General features: G+C 40.6%; 1 protein-coding gene across 1 annotated transcript in view; it reads left to right on the top strand.

Annotated features, from left to right (window-relative positions):
* LOC122660569 (signal peptide peptidase-like 2) overlaps nucleotides 1-23797 on the top strand; it is a 120939-nt gene that overhangs the window by 53848 nt on the left and 43294 nt on the right. The window contains exons 4-10 of the mRNA XM_043855936.1: nucleotides 7050-7223; nucleotides 8015-8049; nucleotides 8186-8342; nucleotides 8879-8932; nucleotides 9004-9096; nucleotides 10083-10225; nucleotides 19937-20007. Of these exons, the coding sequence (XP_043711871.1) occupies nucleotides 7050-7223; nucleotides 8015-8049; nucleotides 8186-8342; nucleotides 8879-8932; nucleotides 9004-9096; nucleotides 10083-10225; nucleotides 19937-20007 (727 nt within the window). The remainder of the gene's footprint in view (nucleotides 1-7049; nucleotides 7224-8014; nucleotides 8050-8185; nucleotides 8343-8878; nucleotides 8933-9003; nucleotides 9097-10082; nucleotides 10226-19936; nucleotides 20008-23797) is intronic.

Raw genomic sequence — 23797 nt, 5'->3', positions numbered from 1 at the left:
ATGGCCTACGAAGCCTCTCTCTGTCTTAGGCCGAATCCCAGGTAAGAATCCCATTTTATATGTATATATGTTGTATTTTTAATTAATTAGTGTATTAGGGGCAGAATAGTAATTTTTACCTAGTGGGACCCCACACCAGAGCTACCTGTGTCGGGTCTGCTGGCTGGACAGGCTGCAGGACCTCCCCCTTAATTAAACTCAATGTAAGTATAATTTAAAATATATTTATATAACGTTTTGTACAACCAAATAGAGTTAGAAGGGTATTTTAGTAAAATTGCCTCTGTGGGACCCAGTTCCCCAGTGGGGAATGTAATTCCGGACAGTTACCCGTATCCGGATCATCCCTAATGTCGCATGACATCATTCTGTAGCTGGAATAAGGTAATAAATACAAAAGAATCAATTTTAGAAATAATTTATAACCAAATGACCATTCTGCCCCTTAGTGGTTAAGTATCCTATATATATATAACTTCTCTTAAGTTATTTACAAACCACATTACAAGTTAGAGAAGCTGAAAAATCCGTTCCAGCTTGGAGAAGGAAGAAAGAAAAGGGAAAAGAGAAGAGAAGAAGAGGGATTAGAGGCTGTTCTTGAAGGCTTACCACCTACAACTGAACTTGAACTTGAATCTCCATTAGAAGTGATTCCAGCATCTGTTCTGCCTCTAATTTCTGGTAAGCCCTAAAAACTCTTGCTGTTTCCTTCTCTTTCTCCTCTTAATTTACTGGATTTCAGTCCAAGTATACCTGAAATAAAAATTCTGCCATTAAAGGTCTAAGTTTGAGCTCAAGTAATAAGAATCTTACCCAATTGCTTGCTGTCCTAATGCCATTTAGGCTCAATTATGCCTGAATTTCCATGGGAGTACCTCTAATAAGCCCAATTTCTGTCCCCAATGACTAGTCCATGAACCCTAGATAAGAAATTTAGGTTTAATTGAAGAAATTCCTAAATTAACTAACTAATTATGAAATTGGAACCCAAAATAGATTGACCCACCTTGAATTAATGTTAAAACTCCTAATTTGGGCCATGCATGCAAAGATCTGGCCAATTGAAGCAAAACCCCCAAATTCGGACACTGACCTGGATGCTGTTGCAGGCCTAGGGGCGGTGGATCGGTTCACTGGAAGTCTGCTTCCGGCTGCCCCTTTTTGTGTGATTGTTGGACGGATTCCTTAGGGTTTGACCTAGACTATTACCCTCATTGATATATGATGTTTTGATGTTTATTTAGGACTGTTTTACTCCATTTTTGGTGAGGATTACTTGGCCTTTTGGGTTTCTAACTGACTAGGTTTATCGACTATCTCAGGTAAGGGGATTCAACCTTAATTTCCTACGTGTTTATCACATTAATTTCAACTTTATGCTGAATGCCATGCTCATGCATCATTACCTCTATACCTAGAGCATGTAGTTTTCTAGCTTTTATTTAATGCATTAGACTGCATGTAAAATAGGTTGCACAAAGACATACTGCATTGCATTTGCATTGATTATTTATATGATGTGAATTTATGATGATAGAATTCGGTAATTTATAACTTAGATCATGCTTGCCTCATCATGTTTAGACTGCACTGGGCTAGGTTGATATTCGTTAGTCGTTACCCAGTACTGCGCCCCTTACCAACAGGGGGAAAGGTGTTGGACAACCCGTGGCAGAGTTCGATGTGTTAGTTCCGGGATGCCATCTTCTGTCCCATGTTAGCGGGTCCCTAATTCTGCTGTGGGAATAAACAGACAGGGTTGGTCATTTGAGGGTCTGTCGGGGTCCGATGTGTTAGTTTCGGAACTGGCGGGTCTCACCGTGGTAGAATGGTTTCGCTCGGGTGACCGAAGGGTTAGTTTCAGGACCGAGGTTAGCATCTACCACTAGTAGTAGTATTTATACCCCATGAGATTTAGTATCTGTGCTAGGAACATGTTAGTTTAGCACATGCATCATGGATTTATTGTGTTTGTATGCTTGTACCCCTCTTACTGGGCTCAGTTGAGAGCTCACCCCTGTGGATATCCTTATTTTTCAGGTGATTTAGTTACTTCTAATGTTGGATTTGCGGCGCTGGAGTTTGAAGTGCACGATACTTCGTGCGCACGTGATGATTGCGCAACCTCCTGATCTTGGCCTGATAGTCCAGGCTACCTCCCCACTCTTTTATGCTTTATAAATGCTTTATATAGTTATAGTATAGTTTCTTGTATACTTTTACTCTGTGGTATCTTTAAGAACTGTATAGTTGTATCACAAGCCTTATCCTTTATGTAAATGAAATATCACTTAGACTTCTCTTACTAATGATGTTATCTCTATTAATTAAATTGTTTCCTTTGCCTCTGATTACTGTGTCTGTGAGCAATGATTGTAAATAGGGTACTGCACTTATGATCCTTGGGGGTTGGTTGGATGTCAGAGACATCCCGCCACACTTGGCCCTTAATAACCGGGCCGGGGTGTGACAGTTGGGCATGCATGATATATATGCACCAACTTGAGGGGGAGTGTTGAATGTTCACGGATTACCTGTTGACCTGTTACCCGGACCCGGACCCGGATACATTTAAAGTGTCCAGGTTCATTATGCACGTGTTACACATGTTATTTGACTAGGATTTTATTTCCTTTATTGTAATGATCTCTGATTATAAATAAAGAGGTTGTGGACACATTGTTCATAAGCCATTATTCATGAAACTCATCAGTAACACCTTATAATACTTAACTTCTCCTCAAGCTGGAGCATAGACATCTTCCATGCCCAGCTTTGAACAACCCCTAAGAAAGGCAGGCTTAAACAACGCCTAAGTAAACATATCAACAGGACAACCACTGGAACTAATAAACGGAATAGAAATTAGTTTCTGCATGACAGCATTCCGCACAAAGTGACAATCGACTTCAATATGTTTAGTTCGCTCATGAAACATGGGATTGCTAGCAGTATAAATGGGTGCCTAATTGTCACAATACATCTCTGTGAGATTAGTTTGAAAAAATCCAATTCCTAAATGAGAATTTTCAGCCACATCAGTTCCACTGCAGTATGCGCCATAGCCCTATACTCATCTTTAGCGCTGTCTGAGCCACAATAGTCTGCTTCTTACTCCTCCAAGAAACAAAATTACCACCAAGAAATGTGCAATATCCAGTAGTTTACTTGGAGCCCTGCAAAGCTAAGGATTATGAGGAATCTGCCACTATAGGTGCAGAAGGTAAGTTGCCCAGATGTGACATGACCCTGCGAAATACTGGAATATCCTCCCTGGAGAGTAAGCTGGAGTCGGCCTGTATGGTAGGTGGGTACTCCAGAGTATTAGTCTCAGTGATCACAGAATGTGCTCTAGCTCCCCCTCTACGACCACCATGTGCACCAGTATATCCACCACATGTACCAGGAGAATGGTCATCTCTTTACAAGCTAGAAGAAAGAGCAGATGGCTCAAGGGAGGATGCAAGCTCCATGGCTACCCTTCGAGTCTCCTCACTATGCAAATAACTGCGAACCTCATTCAAGGATGGAAGAGCAAACCTGCCCAAGATTTGTATACAGATAGGCTCATACTCCCGATTCAATCCACCAAGAAGACTAAGAACTTGCTCCTTCTCAAGAGTGCGGTAAACCTTTGCTTCATCTTCTGGGCTAGATAGTTGAAGATCCCTGTAATGATCATACTCTTCCCAAAGACCAATGATAGTATTATAAAATTCAGAAATAGACTTATCCCTTGCTTCATTGTAATGATTTTCTAGAGAAGTTGATACACCTTAGCGGAGTCAACAACACGGTCAAAGGTTTTGGAAACACTATCCCAGATATCCTTGGCAGTTTCCGTTCTCATAAATCTCCTCCCATCAGGCTTCATAAAGAAGATAAGCCAAGTCATAATTGTGGGGCTCTCTGTCTCCCATTTGGGTTAGTTGGGTCATCTGGTGTGGGGGCTTTGATGGTGCTTGTAACATATCCTAGCTTCCTATACTCTGAAGGGAAAGCTTCACTGAATGTGCCCAGTCTAAGTAGTTGGTATTGTCTAACTTCACAAGAGATCAAAAACCACTTGAATAGGAGGAGCACTACTCAAAACAACTTCTGTCGATCCACTGATTCCAGACATGATGAAGAAACAAGCTAACAAAGTAGGGTGAACACCCAAATTCAAATGGGGAGTATAGTCTCAACCCAAATAGACTCAAAAAACCCTTTCAAACACTGGTAAGCACAGTCCAACAATCAAAAAAGGCAAATATCTGAGAGAAAATCAACTTCACCAAATCCTTCAAAGCATGGCTTCATTATAAACCACTAGGAAGCTGAAACAACCATAAGGCACCAGCCTCACGCAAACCAAAGTATCATAGAACCATTTCTGAGGCAAAACAGAGAAAAAAAAGGGAGCTGGCGGTAACTTGAAAAGAAGGGCAAAACTGAGTTGTGTAGAACCAACTCATAGAAGCATGGAGCAAGACCATAGGAGGGTTAAAAAACACCCTAGGGCAATCCAAAGGAGCCGAACTTCATCTGCAACACTGGCCGAATGAAGGAGAGAGAAAAATTACCAAAATAGGCTGGCGGTAACATGGCCATGGCTGGATTGGCTTGAGATGGGCTTTGAATGCCTATTTCTTCGAAAGAGGTGCTCTTTGGTGTGTCCATGGTCTCCATTCATGCTCCTTGCAAGATTTCTTCAAGCACTTCACATAAGAATCCCTTCCTTGGAACCCCTTTGTAACCTAGGGTTCCAAAGAGAGAGAGATGAAGGAACAAGAAGGTAACTCGACTCTCAACCAACAAAGTATGCTCTGATACCAAGTTGGAAGTTAACAAATGTAAAGAACAAAGATAAAAATGGAGAAACAAGGTTGAAGAAGATGGTGGAATGTTGTGTGGGAGTATTGTCTCTACCACATCTATCTTACTTCACTAATAATATAAGAGGAATTACATACACCTCCCTAAGGAGGTAAAAGGTAAAAAAAGAAAATTACAATATAAGGTAACTAGACAATAGACTAGTTCCTAAAGTACCCTTATAACATGAACTCTAACATCTCATTTAGTAGCTATATTGAGATCAAATAGCCAGGCAGGAAGAATCAAGTGACTGAGGAAGACCACCCTCCATCTGATACAGAAGGTAATATTTGGATGAAGTTCTCAGCTTCTAGAGATTCCCCCAAATAAATTCTGGTCTTGGTTATGAAAAGGGAAGTTCTTCAGGTGTTGTGAAAACAAAAGGAAAAGGAACTACAAATAATCATCTGAGATTTGTTAGGGAGAAACAAAGGGTCTTAAGTGCTGAAAAATCTGCTAAGAAGACTGACAGAGATGGCTACACTATAATCAATTATCAGAAATCCAGAGGTTATGTAAGGAACACTTGGTAGAGACAGAGCTACTTCTATGGTTATTGCTATAGTTGTAGCAGTTATGGGCACAAGTTGGCAGAATGCTAAAGACAGGTCAAGCCTATGACATTCACTAGCAGAAACAGGTTTGCTCCACTGGCAGGGGAAAGTGTGGAATGCTTCACATGTTACAGGTTGGGACACATTGCAAGGTATTGCAAGACCATACTACCCTCACAGATGCAGTCGGGAGAAAGCCAAAGGGGAACCCCCCAAGGAAGCAAGCTCAGAAAAAGAAAGTGGCTGGTGAAAAGAAAGGAAGAAAGCCAAAACCCATCACTGTGGCAGGAAAGGCAGTTTGGGTTGAGAAGAGGACAAAGAGGGATAGCAACAAATTTATAGTGGTTCGGAACTTCGGACAGATTTTATAGAACACAGTAGATCATCACCATGGATTCTTGATAGTGGAGCAACCAGAACTTTGTGAAAATCCTCTCTTTGAGAACTTAACTTGTGAGATCAAATGTGAGAACTTAGGTGAGAATCAAGTGTGCCTAGGTGGGACTCCTATGGCTGGGCAACTAGCGGGACTCTAGGCTGCCACCTATCTATCTTCATCTTCAACTATCATCATCGTCATCATCCTCATCATCTCCATCATTCATTTTCGTCACCAGTGTAGGTGTTTTATTTAGATCCGGATAATATTCTCTACCAGAACAGGTCCTGGCGTGATAGCCTCCTAGGCTATACAACCTATTTCTTTGTCTAGGTCCCATCAGCTTAGGCTGAAGTTCCATTGATTTGCAGGCGATGTCATAATTTGTTCTCTGGTTGAGAGCAGTCACCTGATTCTCCAAATGCTTCCCTTAACTATAAATTAATTTGCCTGAATTGTTTATCTTGTGAATATTTCTGTTGGCAGAACCATGGGTTAGAAAGAGAGAATTAGAGAATGGAATGGCTTAATTCATTGATAAGTAAGCCCCTCTATTATACCCCTATATTTATAATAGAGGGGAAAGTTACAAAGGGACTGAAATAGACAGAATTATCCTTAACTAGCTGACTCTATAAGAGCAGCAACTTAATCCTAATATCATAAGAATAAATCTACTCCAAAAGGACCAGAATACCCCCACGGTATTTTGGATTACATATTCCAACAATTACTCATTGACAAACCAAACATAATGAACTGATGGTCACGGATTGAATTAATGTTGAACTCAATATACGTTCTTGAACTGACTAGCCAACCTGTAAGTCACTGAAGGTTTGTGCTTCCTATTGATAACAATAACTTTTCTTCCCCATAAATTTGAATTATTTGACTTGTTTTATTCTTAAAATATCATAAAATCGTTGAAATTGATAAAAATTTCATTATTCTTTTCCTTCCTCTCTCTTCTCCCATTGCCTATAAATTGTTTGAAGTTAAATGTTCTCCTATGATTCCAATTAATATGGGAATACTATTTCAATAAAGAAATTTGTGGGCATTTTGAGTTTGTATCATGCTTAAATTAGCATTGTGAATTAGATTTTTGCTGCTTTTGGCTTTGCTTAATTGGGTATCTGGATTTTAGTAAGAGATGATATTATCCAAATTCTTGATTTTCATTTAAAATATTTGATTATTGTAAATTAGATGCAATTGATGGATTATATTTATCTCTACTTTTAATTGTTTAGGAATCTTCAAATGCCAGAAAAGCTGATTCTGAGAAGGAAACCCTTGATATTAGTGTAATGGGTGCTGTAATATTTGTCATAACAGCATCCTCCTTTCTGCTGCTACTCTACTATTTTATCTCGTCTTGGTTCGTCTGGGTGGTGATTGTACTTTTCTGCATCGGTAGTATTGAGGTACACAGGTCTTCCTAGACTCTTTTGTCATATCTTGTGAGGGAAATAAGTAATGATTGCATACAAATAAGATCTCACAGCAGTGAGTTATAGAATGTTTCGTGAGTGCTTTGTAATGCATGAGAGGTTCTGTCAATATTAACAAATTCTAACATGAGCACTGTAAAATTGTATTACAAGTCTAAATAAATGTTTGGGTTTTTAAAAACAAGCCATAGATCCTGAGTTTCGTTCATCTAATTTTTGAAGATGAAGCAGGAGACATTCTTATTCTTTATATGTGAATGCCCCCGTCCAAAAAAAAATTAGCAAAATTGGCACATATCCTATTTATTTCAGTCACTTTATCTTGAGATAATCTCCCATTGTGTTTTGTCCACAGCCCACACATTGTCCGAATGGAAACAATGGCCAAAACACTGCACCTTGTCCAATTAGGTGTATGAATGGCCATTTTATTGATACCACCTTCATCTGTGTAGGCTTCACAATAGCCTTATAAACAACTGTAGTTAATACAGCACCTTTACAAGAAATAATTAAATGAAATGCTGCGTCTTCTTTCCAAGAAGAGAATGAATGAATGAATGCTTGTGCCCGAGTAAAACTGGGCTTATTAAGCTATCATTTTGCATTAAGTTTATTTATTTATTGAATTGGATATAAGCAGAATGGATGCAATTCTTGGGTCTACTGTTTTTCTGGGTGGAACAACCCGATCTTGTAACTGTTGAGCTAGTGTTATGTGCAGCAGGCGTATTTATTTATTTACTTTTACTTGAATTTTTCAGGGGACGCATGCTTGCATAGTAACTCTGATATCGAGGTATACGGTATACCTAAGGGGATATATTTTATGCTAAACTTTTAAATATTCCATTATATTCTCTGCTAGTTGCTCTTCCTTTTTTTATTCTCCTTTATCTTCTTTTTATCAGGCCCTTTTGTTGCTCTCTTTGCAGAATATGCAGAAACTGTGAGCAGAAGACTGTATGCCTTCCAATGCTTGGGGAAACGCCCATTCTCTCTATTGTAGTATTACCCTTCTGTGCGGCACTTGCCATTTTCTGGGCAGTGAATCAGCACGCATCATATGCCTGGATCTTTCAAGATTTTCTTGTAGGTTACATATATTGTCAGTTATATTATCGAGGTGCTGATTTAGTTTTCATACAGTGCTTTGTGATGAATATTTCTAGTTGGTAATTTTTTATATACCTATATGCTTTTTCTTACTCAAATATTCTATTATTGTTGAAGCATGCACGTGTAATGAAGAATTGTTCTCATATGCTAGCACTCAGTGGTCTTTTCTCCTGGATCAGACAAATGATATCTAAATAAGTACAATGAAAACCACAAAATAGAAGAAAATGAAATATGAACTAGTGAACAGGAGCAATAGCTACTTAAATCTGTTTAGGTAGGTTAAAATAAGTGAAATTATTATAGACTGCCAGTAAAAGTGATCTTTAATACAGTTCCAATCTTGTCTATTTTATTTTGTGGTGGTAGTTCAATCTTCCATGCTTATGTCCCATCCACATCATTGCCTCTAATGTGCATTGTTTGGTTGACTGTTGAGATGCTTTGCAAAACCCACCCTTGAAGTTTTTGTATTTGTGATCTTTAAAGCTCTATTTTTTCATGTACAGGGTATCTGTTTGATGATTACAATCCTGCAAGTTGCTAGGTTGCCAAATGTAATGGTATGTAAATAAAAGATCTGGTAGTTTGCACTTGTGCTGCACAGATTTTGATTATTATTCTTTCCATCCAGGTTGCTTCAGTACTTCTTTGTTCTGCATTTGTTTACGACATATTTTGGGTCTTTGTGTCGCCGTACATCTTTGGTAAAAGTGTTATGATTACAGTAAGTCTAATACCTTCCCTTTTGTATTTCTTTTATCATTTTATTGGTATGTAGAGGCTGTTTCTTGTCATTGGTGGTATGGATGTGAATCATGTGATTAAGTCTGTAACTGCAGATCAAATGTGTTATAAGCATAAGATTTCCTATACGGGTTAGGCTTTTGTTGTTGAGTTTCCATCTATGGTCTTGGAATTCATCGATAGTTTTATGTTATCATGCTTTACTTATATCATTTCTTTTCCCCTGAACTGTTCGGTTTTAAATGTATAGCAGTATGAGATCATGCAAACAATAGATGAAGGAAGAAGAGAAGAAGAGAGGAGAAAGTGGAAGAGAAGAGGAGATCGATGGAGAGAAAAGAGAGAAAGGAGACACACGGTTAGGTGAAAATTACTCCCTACCATGAGGCATTGTAACCCTTATTGGTAATTTGGTACTACGACAATTCTACCCTTAGTTAAAACATAAACCACCAAGCCCCAAACTACTCCTACTGATAAGTGTGTTACACCTATCGGCAGAAGGGAATACACAAATAATGAATTAACTTAACAAAATCAAACGTGTTTGCTTGGGCTTCCATTATTTTAGGTCGTATTATTTCTTGTTTAAAGATTGATACCTTTTCACTTTATACACAGATGTCATAAAAGAGAATTATCTGGAGTTACTTTAATTGTGTTCCATGTTTTGTTAATTTATAGTTCTTGAATTTTATGGACAAGCTTCATTCATGGGTTGTTTTTGTCATATATTGTTAGGCATCTAAATCATTGTTATGCACTCTGTTTTATGTTTGAATCCATTGGAGAAGTGCAGAATAGTCAAAAATAAAATCTGTATACGTGTAATGGTACAAGTGCCAAATTTAACATGATTTCTGCTTTCAATTTATAGGTTGCTCGTGGTGACTCTAGGAATGTAGCCATTCCTATGCTTTTAAAATTTCCATGCAAATTTAACATGATTGGTGCTTTCATTTATAGGTTGCTCGTGGTGGTGGCTCTAGCAGTGAATCCATTCCTATGGTTTTAAAATTCCCTCGACTCATTGATCCATGGGGTGGCTATAACCTGATTGGCTTTGGGGATATTCTCTTCCCTGGTTTACTTGTTTCCTTTACTTTGAGGTAATATTATTAGGTGAAAAACTATTTATGTAGTCCTTTTGCCGTTAAGTAGGTTTAGATATACATAATTGTAATATGCACTTTTTGATAGAGTTTAGAGATTGCATTTATTCTTTCAGTTGCTAAGTTACTCTTGCAAGGCCATGAAACAAGGTAACTCATTCATTCTTGCCATCATCAAGGCCTTAATCCAACTTTAGCGCTGGCTATCGATATAAACATTTTAATGCATGCTGGGGAACCTCCAGAGATGTTGTGGCTTGGACTTCTCCAATCACTGATGCACTCCTCTAGTCCTCTTCCTCTTTCCTTCTCACAAAACCTTGTTCTTCTTCTCTTCTCAATCTCATCTTTCAACCCAAACTCTTGATGAATTTGATGTTGTTATGTTATTCTTGAAGAACCCTTCCCATGAATCCAAAATCAATGAATGGGATGAAGGACATCTTCTAGGTTCTTCTTGGAGACTCTCCTCTCCTTTAGGGTTTTCAACTTACAAACTCAAATGGCTAAATGCCCATTTATATAGGAAACAATAACTTAAGTGAAAAGACTTGCAAGCGCTCAGTCCCACCATTGAAATGGACTGTCGACATCAACAGTCTGTCGATCAACATTGTCTAAACAACGACTGCCCTTGCCAAATGTCGAACAGAATCTGAAAAATGATGAGTGTCTGACATCTACCTCGCTGTTCTCCTTGCTCTACTCGACAACGAAGCACTGTCATATTTTTGACTTCGATGTCGAACACATACTTGAAAGTGTCGAACAGAATCTTCTGAATGTCAACTTCATTAGATACATCAATCACCATTTGACGTTCTCCACTCGACATCTACAGACTGTCAAAGCTGTTTCATCGATGTAGAGCCAAGCACTTTCGATGTTGATGGGTAGCCTGCTGAATTCCAACTATAGTGCATTCTCCTCCTTTGTCACTCCTCATTCATCAATGCCTCTTCCTCAGAAACATCAGCACCTTCTGTGTGAGTGTGTTGGCCAACTGACTGTGTTGACAACAATCACAATACTGATGGCCAATGCTCAATAGTCTCTCACTTTGGAATTGTTGACAACAAACACATATGCAACCCCCACAACTGCACTCGTGTGCCTCAACACATGAACACCGAACATTTCAATCCACATCTCGAATCTGGGTTGTTGCATATGACTCTCTTTGACAACAAGTCCAAAGGGCGGATACATGACTCCCCCTGAGTCCAAGCCATGCAATCTTCTCAAGGCATTCTCTCCATGGGAGAAGTACCCATACCCAACTTGGGTAATGATTGGGTAGACATTTGTGCTTCATGCTCTGCAATATGCTTCTCTTTCCACATCCTGTCTAACTGCTGGAGTTCTCTGCTTGTGCCTGTGTTATGGCTGCCTCACAGAAATCCTTTCGCTCTGTCTGGCATCATAATACTGCCTTCTGTTGCGTTGCCACTGCTGACATGAAACCACTCTTTTGCAGTCTCTGGCCATGTGCCCATGCCTATGATAGGCATAGAATTCCACCGGATATCCTATCTGACATTAAATAAAATTTCTCCTTGCATTACTCCTTTGCCTCATATGGTGCCTGCATTCTGAGCTCAGACCATACCCATTACATGTAAAGCAATACCCATAAAACTGGGAATTAACCCTGGGTTGTGGTCTCTGCCATGTTTTGGATCTCATATACCTTCTCGGTCTCTGATGGGTGGCTCTGCTGTAGCTGTCACCCTTCACTCTCCTTCCTTCCCTAGCATTTCTATTCTTCTTGACTTGGCTTGTCTGTGGTGCAACTGTGTTCCTTACAGATTTTGTACTTTGCCCTTGGCCTTGGTTAGGCCATTAGAGACTTCCTTCCTAGCCTGCTGTATACTCCTTCGCTCCTTGCCTTTCTACCCTTTCTCTGCCTCTTTCTCTTCTCATCAACTCTCACTAGGCTCTCAACTATGCCTTTGCCTTCCTGACTTGTCTTCACAAACTTTTGTGCCTTGCTTGAAGTTTCTTCCTTTATAATTCCAAGGCCGGTCTTGATGGACATCTCTGACACTTCAGTATCTCATCAAGCTTCCTTGTCCTTTCTTCAAGCTCACTAAGATTACCCACCTTTTGGTTTAACTCTGTCATTTCACTCTTCAATTTTGTGGTCTCACTCTCAAGTGTGCAACTATTCTCATCCTTCAAGATATTTGGGCTTCCAGTGCTTCAACTGTAACATTGTGTTCCTTCACTTGCCCCTTCAGCTCCATGACAAGTTCAGTGGATCAAACGCCAAGAACAAAAGCGTACTCGAGGTCTTGGTCAAGTTATTACATGTGCTGAGAAGCGAACTGCAATGGACCGAAGATTCCAACTGGCTGATTACAAACAACGTTTACACCTCAAATTTGGGCAGTTGAGACAGGACTTTGTCAGTTGAGGAGTACGTGGCCAAGTTCTATTACTTCCCCACTCGATCTGAGTTTGAGTGGGACGAGGGAGTCTTAGTGGCGCAGTCCCACAATGGCTTGCATCCATAAATCAGTGCTTCACTTGCCGCCAGTAGACTGCCTACTATGGAGGAAGCACTTCAGGTGGCCTATCAGGTTGAGGAAAATTTGAGGAAACCTTACAATCGAAGAAATTTTACTGACACATTCTAGAGGTGATAGCTTTCACCCACAACAGTCTTCTTTTCAAGAGAAGTCAGTTTCGGTTAGCAAACCACAGGCTAGTGGTTCTTCTGTGGCACCTACACGACCGGTTTGTCCTTACTCCCCACCTCGATGAGGTTCAGATAGACCTTATTCTCCACCTCGACGTGGATATGACAGAAATTTGGTGATGCCGAAAGCAGGTATTCAGTGCTTCATGTGCAAGGAGTATGGCCATATGACTGCTCAATGCACTAACCGGTTGGTAACCATTTTGACCCGAAGGAGAAACGGCCCACAGGGACAGTCAATCTGGTGGCTGAACATGAGCGTGAGCCTAGTTAGGTTGATGATGATGACAGTGATGGCGAGCGTCAGTATTGCTATGTTATTTGCCCCCTCTTGGCTACGCAGAAAATTTCCAATGAGGAAGATAAACATTGGCGTCATAACAGTATTTTTTAGACCAGGGTGCGATGCAATGGCAACCTATGTGATATGGTGATTGACTCAGGCAGTTGCACCACCGTTGTCGCTGAAGATGTTCGCAAGTTGGGTTTAAAGACGGAACCTCATCCAAATCCCTACAAGGTTGCATGGGTGAACAACACAAACCTCAAGGTTAATGAAAGGTGTTTGCTCACATATTCCATTGGTGGACTGATTGATCAAGTGCAGTGTGATGTCCTCCCTTTGAAAGTCTGCCACATTCTCTTGGGACACCCATGGTTGTATGACAAGAAAACCAAGCACTGTGGTTATGAGAATACATATTCCTTTCAGCATGGTGGACTTGAGATGAAATTTCTCCCAGCAAAGGATCTTCCATCTATCAAACTCAAGAAGACAGCTGGTACATTTCTCCTATGGCGAATTGACTCAGACGGCATTCTTGGCCCCTATCCAAACTCGTCGGAGTCGAGTTCTTTTCAGAGAAGGAAAGCTGATGCAGTTGCCTTAGCCTGGCTGGACCGACATGACCCACTTTGGAAACCTAAACGAAAGACTGGTCCTAAACCTGTGTTTTGGTCTGGCAAGTGCTGGAAGTTCACTTAGGCTGCAATGTTTAGTTTAGTTTATTTTATTTCATGGGTAGATTACGTATGAGCTTCTTAGGTAGTTTCCTTTCTTTATTTTGGTAGTTTCCTTTTTGAGTTATTTCTATTTTAGTTAGGTTTCTATTCCTATGCAAAGCTATTTTCTATTTATTCATTGTTATCGTAGGAGAGCAACAGATTTGAAGAATGAATTATTGAAGTTTATTTGAGAAGCTTAATGTGAGTGTGTGTGAGCGTGATTTCCCTCTCCTCTTTCCCCTCCTTTCTTCTAATTCTTCTATTGTTCTCTCTGTGAAGCCCACCATAGCATATCACTCACTTGGGTCTGCATTAATGACCCGACCCGATGGATCGACCTGCTTCAGAGGAGTATTTATATGTATTGTGATATTACTATAGTGGGGTTATATTTCTACTATGGTATGGGTGTAACATGCGTACAGGGGTAGTATAGTCTTTTCTTTCTTATTATTTATTGTAACCCTACTTCAAACTATTATAAATAAAGGAGGCTAGTGTCATCATAGACACAAGTTGCAATTTCCCAAATCCCAACATGGTCTCAGAGCTGAGATCCACCTTGGGATCCCAAAAAATCTAGCCTCCCTCTTCTCTTTCTCTTTCTGTTTCTCTCTCGACATACCCTAAGCACCACCGCCACCACACTCTTCAACCTCCACCGGCACCACCACCACTCACCATCTCCACCTTTTGCCGCCGGGAAGCACCACTACTCACTGCCAGCACCTTCTTCCGCCTCTCTCTCTCTCTCGCGCGCGGTTCCTTTCTTGGGACCGTGAGCCCCTTTATCCACCCTTGGTGGTGATTTTTTCTACCAACAAGGGTTCTTTTTGCCTGCCTATTATGGTTTAATCCAGATCTGATGGTTTCTTCTCAGTAACTGATTTTTTTGGTGTTCATGCTATACTTTGTTCTTTGTGGCATGTTTTGGTGATCTCTTCGACACCCTTTGTTCTTGTGGTTGTCTTTTTTTCTGTTTCAATGGAAGGAACAAATACTTCAACGACTTCCACCATGTCTCCTACTTTGGATGGAGGAAACAACCGTCAAGATTTTCCAACTATCTCTGTATGCTCCATTAAGCTTGATGGGAGCAACTATTTGATGTGGTCGAAGTCCTATTCTCTTTCTATCAGTTCCTGTGGCTTTTCTAAATATCTCACAGGTGCCTTGGAGAAACCAACAGTTGCTGATGCTGCCCAAGAGACGTGGTGTTTTGATAATTCTCTTGTTATGGCCTTCCTTTTGAACTCGATGCAACCTCATATTGCTTGTGGCCTCGTGGGTTTCTGTTACTTGATACTGCTGCCCAGATCTGTCAGGCTGCAAAGGAAACCTATCCCAGATGGGGAAATGCTACCCAGGTATGAGTTGAAACAAAAGATCAGCAGCACCAAGCAATGGGAGATGACTCTCTCTCAGTATTATTCCAAGTTACGCAGTATGTGGCAAGAGCTCGATTTTTATGAAGATTATCATCCCTTTGTCTTGGTAGTTCTGCTGCTTTTAAGAAACGGGAAGATAAACACCGTGTATGAATTTCTTACCGGTCTGAACATTGAATTCGATCCGATTAGGGCACATGTCCTGAATCGTGGACCTTTTCCAACCCTGACCCATGCCTATTCATCGGTTCAGTCTGAAGATAATCATCGTGTTGCCATGCTATAGCCGAATGCTCAGGAAAGGTTGGCTCTACTTTCTGGTAGCCCATCTCGTGGAGGGAGTTCTTCCAACCGACCTGGAGATCGCAACCAGCCTATGAAAGAGGTTCTGAAGTATGATTATTGGGGTAAGAAACGCCATACCCGAGAAAAGAACCCTGTTGGACTGTCATAACCAAGAAATATGCTGCCTGTTGAAATTATTACTAGGTCTCCCTCTTTCGTTTTGCCCCCCAATGTGTTTGGCTGTGTTTGCTTTACCCAGAATCATCACACTCATGGTAATTTGATCCTCGTGGTCTCCGCAGCATATTTCTTGGTTATTCTGCCACTCAGAAAGGGGTACAAGTGCTACCATCCTCCTTCCCATCGCATGCTGGTGACAATGGACGTTGTGTTCCATGAGACAGAGACCTTTTATTTTGGGATAGCAGCTCTTTAGGGGGAGTCTGTCTGCTGCTTTACGTGAAAATGTGCGGCTTGTTTCCCCTATTGAGGTAGGCCATCCCTTGGTTGAGTTGGGGGAAACAGATAGTGAGCCTCCCATTCAGGGGGGAGCCTAGATTGTTACGTGTTTTCTCCAGGAAGAATAAAAAAAAAGACTAGACCAGCCACGCAAGTTAACACCACTCCAACACCTCAAGCAGATACCACAGCCACTACACCAGTTCAAGTGTTGCCCTCTGATCCAATGTCAACATCTTTGCCTGGTAATAACTCTTCTTCTCCATCCCATGATGAGATTCTCCCATCTCCTACTGCTGATCCGTCCCTAAATTTACCTATTGATGTCCGTAAAGGGACTAGGTCTTGCACACAACATCCTATTTCTCACGATGTGTCAGATGAATCCTTATCACCTTCATATCAAGGAACTAAAACTCTTCTCGAGTACAGGTTTCGACTTGGCCAAATAGCGAGTTAGGTCGAGATCTCGACGAGTTGCGGTATTATTTTTTTTTTTTCAACTCGATGGCTGGTTCGGTGGGTTTTAGCCCTAGTTTGGTCATGAAAGTTGGTATACAGCCTATTTTGGGCCATTGAAACAAAATGACACTATCAGAATTTTGAAAAATCAAAGTCCAAATAGGAGTTTCAGTTAGTGGAAAACCAGGACAGATACTTATGCCAGAAACCAAGACAGATACTTATTTATGCCTAATATCATTTTAGTAAATGAAATTTGAATTTCATTTACTTACAATATTATTCATAAATAAGCAATACCTCCCCTATTTGAATCCGACAAAAATAGTTAAAAAATAAAATTCCAAAAGGATAAAAAGTCAACCCCCCAGTTCACGAACAAAAACTTGATTTTCGACGGTAGGTGCGATATTCAACTTTTTATGCTGAGGTTTTTCTCAAATCTAAAAATTCCATAAATCTTAATGTGGTAAAACATTGCTAAAAACCAAAAGTGCGGTAAAATATTCATTTGTTTTGATATCCAAAAAAATATTTTCATTCAGAGCGATTTTGACAGCATTCGCGTGCACCAAATGAAAAAAATATTTTCATTTTGTCAAACTTAATTTAGTGTGCTCGAATGCTGTCAAAATCGCTCTAAATGAAAATATATTTTTGGACATAAAAAATATGGATATTTTACCGCACTTTTGGGTTTAGCAATGTTTTACCATATTAAGATTTATGGAATTTTAGATTTGAGAAAAACCCCAGCATTAGAAAGTTGAAAATTACGTCTACCGTCAAAAATCCATTTTTCGTTCTTGAATTGGGGGGTTGAATTTTTATCCTTTTGGAATTTATTTTTTAACTATTTTTATTGGATTCAAATAGGGGGTATTTGTTTATTTATGAATAATATCTTAAGTAAATGAATGATATTAGGCATAAATAAGTGTCTGTCCTGGTTTCTGGTATAAGTGTCTGTATACCAAGATTTGCATAAATAAGTGTCTATATACCAAGATTTCCCACCGAAATGACCATAACCACGACATCTCGCTAGATTCTGGAACTAATATGCTTGATTTAGGGTCGAGATCTAGGATCGAGTTCTCGACTCAACCCGAGATCTCACCGAGATGGGGAATATTGGGTATCGCCTGAGATCTCATCTCGAGCTCTCAAAATAACGAGATTTCGTCGAGATCTTGCGAGTTTTAGTTCCATGCTTCATATCAGTCTTTTATCTATTCCTTGTCCTCTATTTCTATTCCTTCGAATTGGCAGGAAGCTTTTGCAGCCTCTAGATGGAAGGAAGCTATGCTTGAAGAAATGCGCGCTCTTAGGAAGAATGACACATGGGATTTGGTTCCTCTTCCTCCCACTAAAAACCACTCGGTTGCAAATGGGTGTTTACTGTTAAACAACATGCTGATGGGACTGTAGATCGGTACAAGGCGCGCTTGGTTGCCAAGGGTTTTACCCAGACATATGGCATCGGCTACCAAGAGACCTTTGCTCCTGTAGCCAAGATGAATACCATTTGGGTTATAATCTCATGTGCGGTGAATTTTGGATGGGAAATACAACAACTTGACACAAAGAATGCGTAACCAAATTAGCAGGTTAAGGAAGTTTTGTTGTAGAAACAAATCCAGCCATCAGAAAGGGTCCAAACTTAGGTCGAGTAGGGCTTGTAGTAGTAGGGAATCACCCCCAAAAGTTCAGCTGCATCGGAAAAGGGAAACCCTAAAATCGATTGGAGTCAGGGTTTTTCAAAACCCTAACAAGTTGAGATCGATTAGGGCAGGGGCTGGAATGGTTAATGAGAGATGGAGAAAAAGGAAAAAAGGAAGTAGGACATTGGAATAGGGTAGTAAGGTGCTGGAAAAGATGGCAAAGGGAGCTCCAATGGTGGAAGGTCAGCCTTCTATGATGATAAGATTCTGATCTCCAAAGAATTCTGGGAAACTCCAAATCGCAGAGATGGTTCCAGCAGTTTTTAATGGAAAAAAATAGATATAATGGAGGAGGGCAGCAACTAAATCATTAGATATTGTATTTACCTCATTAGTGCTGCCCCCTTACAAGGATGAAAAGAAAAAAAACAGAAGAAGGAGAAGCCGAGAAAGAGAGAAGAAGGGAGAGATTGATTGAAGAGATGGAGTAGGGTTTTTTCTCTTTTTCTAACCTTGATCAGACCTGCTTTGATACCATGTTGGTAGAATCGTGGGCTAGTAAAGAGAGAATGAGAGAATAATTGCTTAGATTCATTGATAGGTAAGCCCCTCTATTTATAATAGAAGGAAAAGTTACAAGAGACTGAAATAGGCGATGTGGGACTAAAACCCACATAGCCGACTTAAACATAATAACATAAAAACTACCCCCAAAGGACCAGAATACCCCCACGGTATTCTGGAGTACATATTCCAACAGGAAGAGAAAAGGAGATCGAGTGGAAGAGGGTGGAAAGAAAAAAAACGATGGAGGGGATGGAGCTTTGTAAACCTAGATTAGAGAAGTTGGCTCTGATGCCATGTTAACAAAACAGAAAATTGGGAGAATGCTTGAATGATCAATGTGATCAAGCAAGCCATATATTAATAGCATTAAGAATTACACCCTAATGTCCAAAACACCCCTAGCTTACCCGACTTAGCTAAGGAATACATAAAACATATAATAAAACCCCAAAAAGACCAGAATACCCCCACGGTATTCTGGTTTACATTATTCAACACTTTTCAACCCAAACCTTGATGTTGTCATGTTATTCTTGAAGAATCCTTCCCAAGAATCCAAAATCAATGAATGGGATGAAGGCAATCTTCCAAAGTCTTCTTGGAGACTCTCCTCTGGGTTTTTCAACTTACAAACTCAAATGGCCAAATGCCTATTTATATAGGCAACAATAACTTAAAGCGAAAAGACTCGCATGCCTCGATCTCGCCATCGAAATGGTCCATGTTGACATCGACAGTCTGTCGATCGACATTGTCTAAATGATGACTGCCCTTGCCAAATGTAGAGCAGAATCTAACAAATGTCGAGTTTCTCAGACATCCACCTTGCCATTCTCCTTTCTTTACTCAACAACAAAACACTGTCAAATTTTTGACTTCGTCATCGAACACGTACTTGAAAGCGTCGAACAGAATCTTCTGAATATTGACTTCATCAGTTACATCAGTCCTTTAAAAATGCAGATGGCCAATGGCATATAGAAAGAGAAATGTTGTTCATATTGGTTTACCATTATTGAAACTTACAAATATTTGTCTGTGTGATTAAAGGTTTCTGATCGCCCTAGGGTTTTTCCTCTTTTGTTAATTTAATCATTTTGTGACATTAAAACTGTGTGAGGGATGGCTATTTGGACAAGTATTTATTTTCTCATTGTTTTTTCATTGACTGATGCAGATATGACATATCAAATAAGAAGGGTATTTTAAATGGATATTTCCTTTGGGCAACAATTGGCTATGGGTTTGGTGCGTCTTTCCACATCATATTTTCTTCCTTTACTGTGCCTGCTTTTCTTTACTGCATGTCTGCTATTCTTCCATGTCGTAAAAAATAAGAACGGTATAAACCAAATGTGAGATGGGGGTATACCATGACAATGACCAATTCCAAGAACGGTATAAACCAATTGTATGTTTTGATTGTTTCAAACTTCCAATAGCTTGCTTCTTCAGTTCTGCTGTCTTCTTAATGTAGTCCTAGATGGGTAGATGACCGACTAGGAGCCAATAAACCAGGATCTGTTATGAACAGGTGAATCGGCTAGGTCAAAATAGGGTTTTGGTGAAACTAGGGTTAGGCTTTGGTGTCAAGGTTATGTCAAGTCAAGGTAGGGGAGTCTAACAGTGAAGGTCCTGAGATGTTTTAATGGATGGAAGTGTGTAAACTTGAATGGGCAACAAGTTAGGGTTAGGGTTTCGGGTTTTGGAAATGAGGAAAAGATGGATTTCTAGGGTTTGGCTGGACAGAAGTTAACCAAACTTGAATGGTTTTCTTAGGAGGTATGAAGGATAATCGGTCAGATTTGTAGACTGTTCTGACGGTTGGTTTGGGCTGGGCAGAAATCAAGGTTTTGGGTTTTGATTTGAGATGGGGGGGGGGACTAGGGTTTTAGTGGTTGGGATGGGCAACAAGGGAGATCGAGTTCTCCTTATGAGCAGGGGTGTTGTGGTTGAAATTTGATGAAATCTGATGGCTGGTTTGGTCTGTGGGGGATTTAGGGTATGGGAAACTGAAAATGACAAAGGGGAAAACTAGGGTTGTGGTTGTAGAGGATTAGAAGAAGGATGGAGATGGGAATGTATCAAACTTACTGTAGTAGCAGATTACTCTTGGCAGCAGCTTGTTTGAGGATGAAACTTGAATAAAAATTGGATCTTTAACTAGAACTTCAAAGAAATCTTCAAGTAACTTGAAGGAGAGAGATTCCATCTCACTCTATGCATGGCTACTTCCTTGGAAGGAAAGACTTCACTTACACTCCCCGTTTCACCCTTCTCACTCGGCAAATTCTCCTCTTCTATGAAGAAGTAAGAATTGTGGAATACAACTGATGACCTGGATGACGCTCCGTCCTGGCCCTGAACCCTTCCGGTAACTTCTTCTTCTCCGGTATTCTCCGCCGGATTCAAATGTCCATCCCTTCGACCTCTTCCCCTTCCCCTTCTCCTTCCTCCCCTAACTCCCAGATCCCTCCATCTCCCTCTCCTGCATCTTCAAATCCTTCTAACTGGAAAGCTCTTTTTGAGCCTGGTTTTCCTCCCTCCCGTAGTCCCGTGATGGACTCTCTCTTCATTTCATCGCTCCTGCTCTGGACGGAACCTCAAAATATGTGTTCTGCCGCCCTGGTTTACTTGACGAAGAAGCTCTGCTTTGGGTGAACTGCCTGGTAGGCCACTTGCTGGGTACCAGACCTCCTTTCCATATCGTGAAACTGTCACTTTCTAAGTAGTGGCGCCCTCAGGGAAACCTTCAAATCACCCTCCTTGATAATGGCTTTTTCATTTTTAAATTCTCTGATGCTCAGGACAAGACTTGAGCCCTCGAAGGAGGACCTTGGCAAGTTGGGAAGAAGCAGATTTTTCTTCGACATTGGAATCGTCATCTACAGCTGACCAGGATGGATTTTTCTACTGTCCCCCTTTGGATATCCCTACCTGGCCTTCCCCTTCATTTTTGGTGCACTGATGGTCTCAGCACTGTGGACCCTGTCATTAGTACTCCTCTCTACTCCAATGCTAGAACCATGCATAGTTGTCATGGCGTCCTGGCGCTGGAGAGGGCTGCATGGCGACCCTCTTTGATTTCTTCTTCCTGACTCTCTTTCCCTCTTCGATTTCTTCTTCCTGTCTTCGATTTCTTCTTCCCTCTTGATTTCTTCTTTCCCTCTTCAATTTCTTTCGATTTCTTCTTCCTGTCTTCTTTCCCTCTTCGATTTCTTCTTCCTGTCTTCTTTCCCTCTTGATTTCTTTCGATTTCTTCTTTCCCTCTTGATTTCTTCTTCGATTTCTGAATTTTCTTCTTAAAACTTGAGAAACAATAGAGAAAATAAAACATGGCTTGAGTATACATCTATTAACACATTAAAAATAGAAAAAATAAAAAATAAAACATGGTCGACATGCTCGGCGACATGTCGATATATCGCGTGACACCCTCCACCGACTTGGATCGCCGTGGCGCGTGACAACTATGGAACCATGCGAAAGGATCGTTTAGTGTTCGCCAGAATCTGCGTCGAGGTTTCAGCTGAGGTTGCTCTTCCCTCCTTCATCAAGGTCAATGATGGGAATGACTTCTCCTTTGATCAAGATGTGCATTAAGAATGGAGACCACCCCATTGCATGCACTGCAAAGTGTTTGGTCACGACTCAAATCTCTATGCTCCCAAGGGCCTGCCAAATGATGACTCGATTCCTCCTCCTGACCAGAAATGAAGCTCTATCGGGGATCCTCTCAGATGATGAGCCTCAGCAACAAATCCCACCTCTGGCAAGCTTGAGGAAGCAAAGACGAGCCTTTCAGAAGATAAGCTGGTACTGCCCGTCTTGCTTGCAAGCTTGACAGAATCCTTGTGAATGAAGCTTGGCCCTCTACTTATCCTTCATCCCATGCCACTTATGATAATCCGGGTATTTCTGACCACTGCCCCATATCTTTATTCATTCAGCCTTACATTTCTTTTGGCCCAAAACCCTTCAAATATTTTGATATGTGGTCCTCTCATCCCTCTTTCCTTCCCACTGTTAAGGAAGCTTGGGAGAAGCCAGTCCAAGCATTTTCTTCCCCCCTTATTGCCATTGCTAGAAAACTAAAGAATGTCAAATGTGCTCTCAAGGATTGGAACACTCTCCACTTTGGAAACATCTCCCAATGTGTGATTGACTGCAGGGACAAGCTCTCAACCATTCAAAGCAGGTTTCAAACTGATCATTTAAATATTTCTTTGGTGGAAGAAGAAAAAGAGACAGCTTCCGAGCTCATAATTCTCTCAAGAAGAAAGTTTTGCCAGGCAGAAAGCTAGAATCAAGTGGTTGGATTTGGGGGATTCTAACACTGCTTATTTCAACCGATCCATGAAGTCTAGAACAAACATCAGCTCCATTCAGCAACTTACAAATTCTGAGGGAACCCTTGTCCACAGTGTAAAGGGCATCAAAGATCTGGCAGCAAATTACTTCAAGAAGATCTTTAATGACTCTTCTCGAACGGCTGGGCCATTCCCTGATCATCTCCTCAATAAATTCATCCCAAGTGAATACCTCTCCTCCTTGCAGGCCATTCGTACAGAAGAGGAAATAGTAGCAGCCATTCGTTCTCTTAAAACCAACAAAGCTCCGGGGCCTGATGGTTTCAGTTTGGGGTTCTATTTTGCTGCTTGGGATATAGTAAAGGAGGACTTTATAAAAGCTATCAAAAGCTTTTTTCTCAATCCTAGTCAAGTTAAAGGAGTGAATCACACATTTCTCTGTCTCATCTCTAAGAAGGAAGGCGCCTCACCTCGTCAATGACAGATTTCCGGCCAATAGCTCTCTGTAACTTGCTCTACAAATTCATAGCAAAGATCCTTGCTTTCAAACTAAAATCTGTTGTGGACATTTTGGTTAGTGCAAACCAATCAGCTTTCATTCCTGGAAGAAGCATATCTGATAATATCATTCTTTGCAATGAAGTTGTTAGAGGATTTGACAGGAAATCCCATCCACCACCAGCCCTATTGAAGACAGACATTCACAAGGCATTTGACTCTCTCAGATG

This window comes from Telopea speciosissima, chromosome 4 (genome assembly GCF_018873765.1).
Source record: "Telopea speciosissima isolate NSW1024214 ecotype Mountain lineage chromosome 4, Tspe_v1, whole genome shotgun sequence".
NCBI lineage: Eukaryota > Viridiplantae > Streptophyta > Magnoliopsida > Proteales > Proteaceae > Telopea > Telopea speciosissima.
Note: the sequence above shows the minus strand (reverse complement) of the source record. Positions and strands in the feature narration are given on the sequence as shown.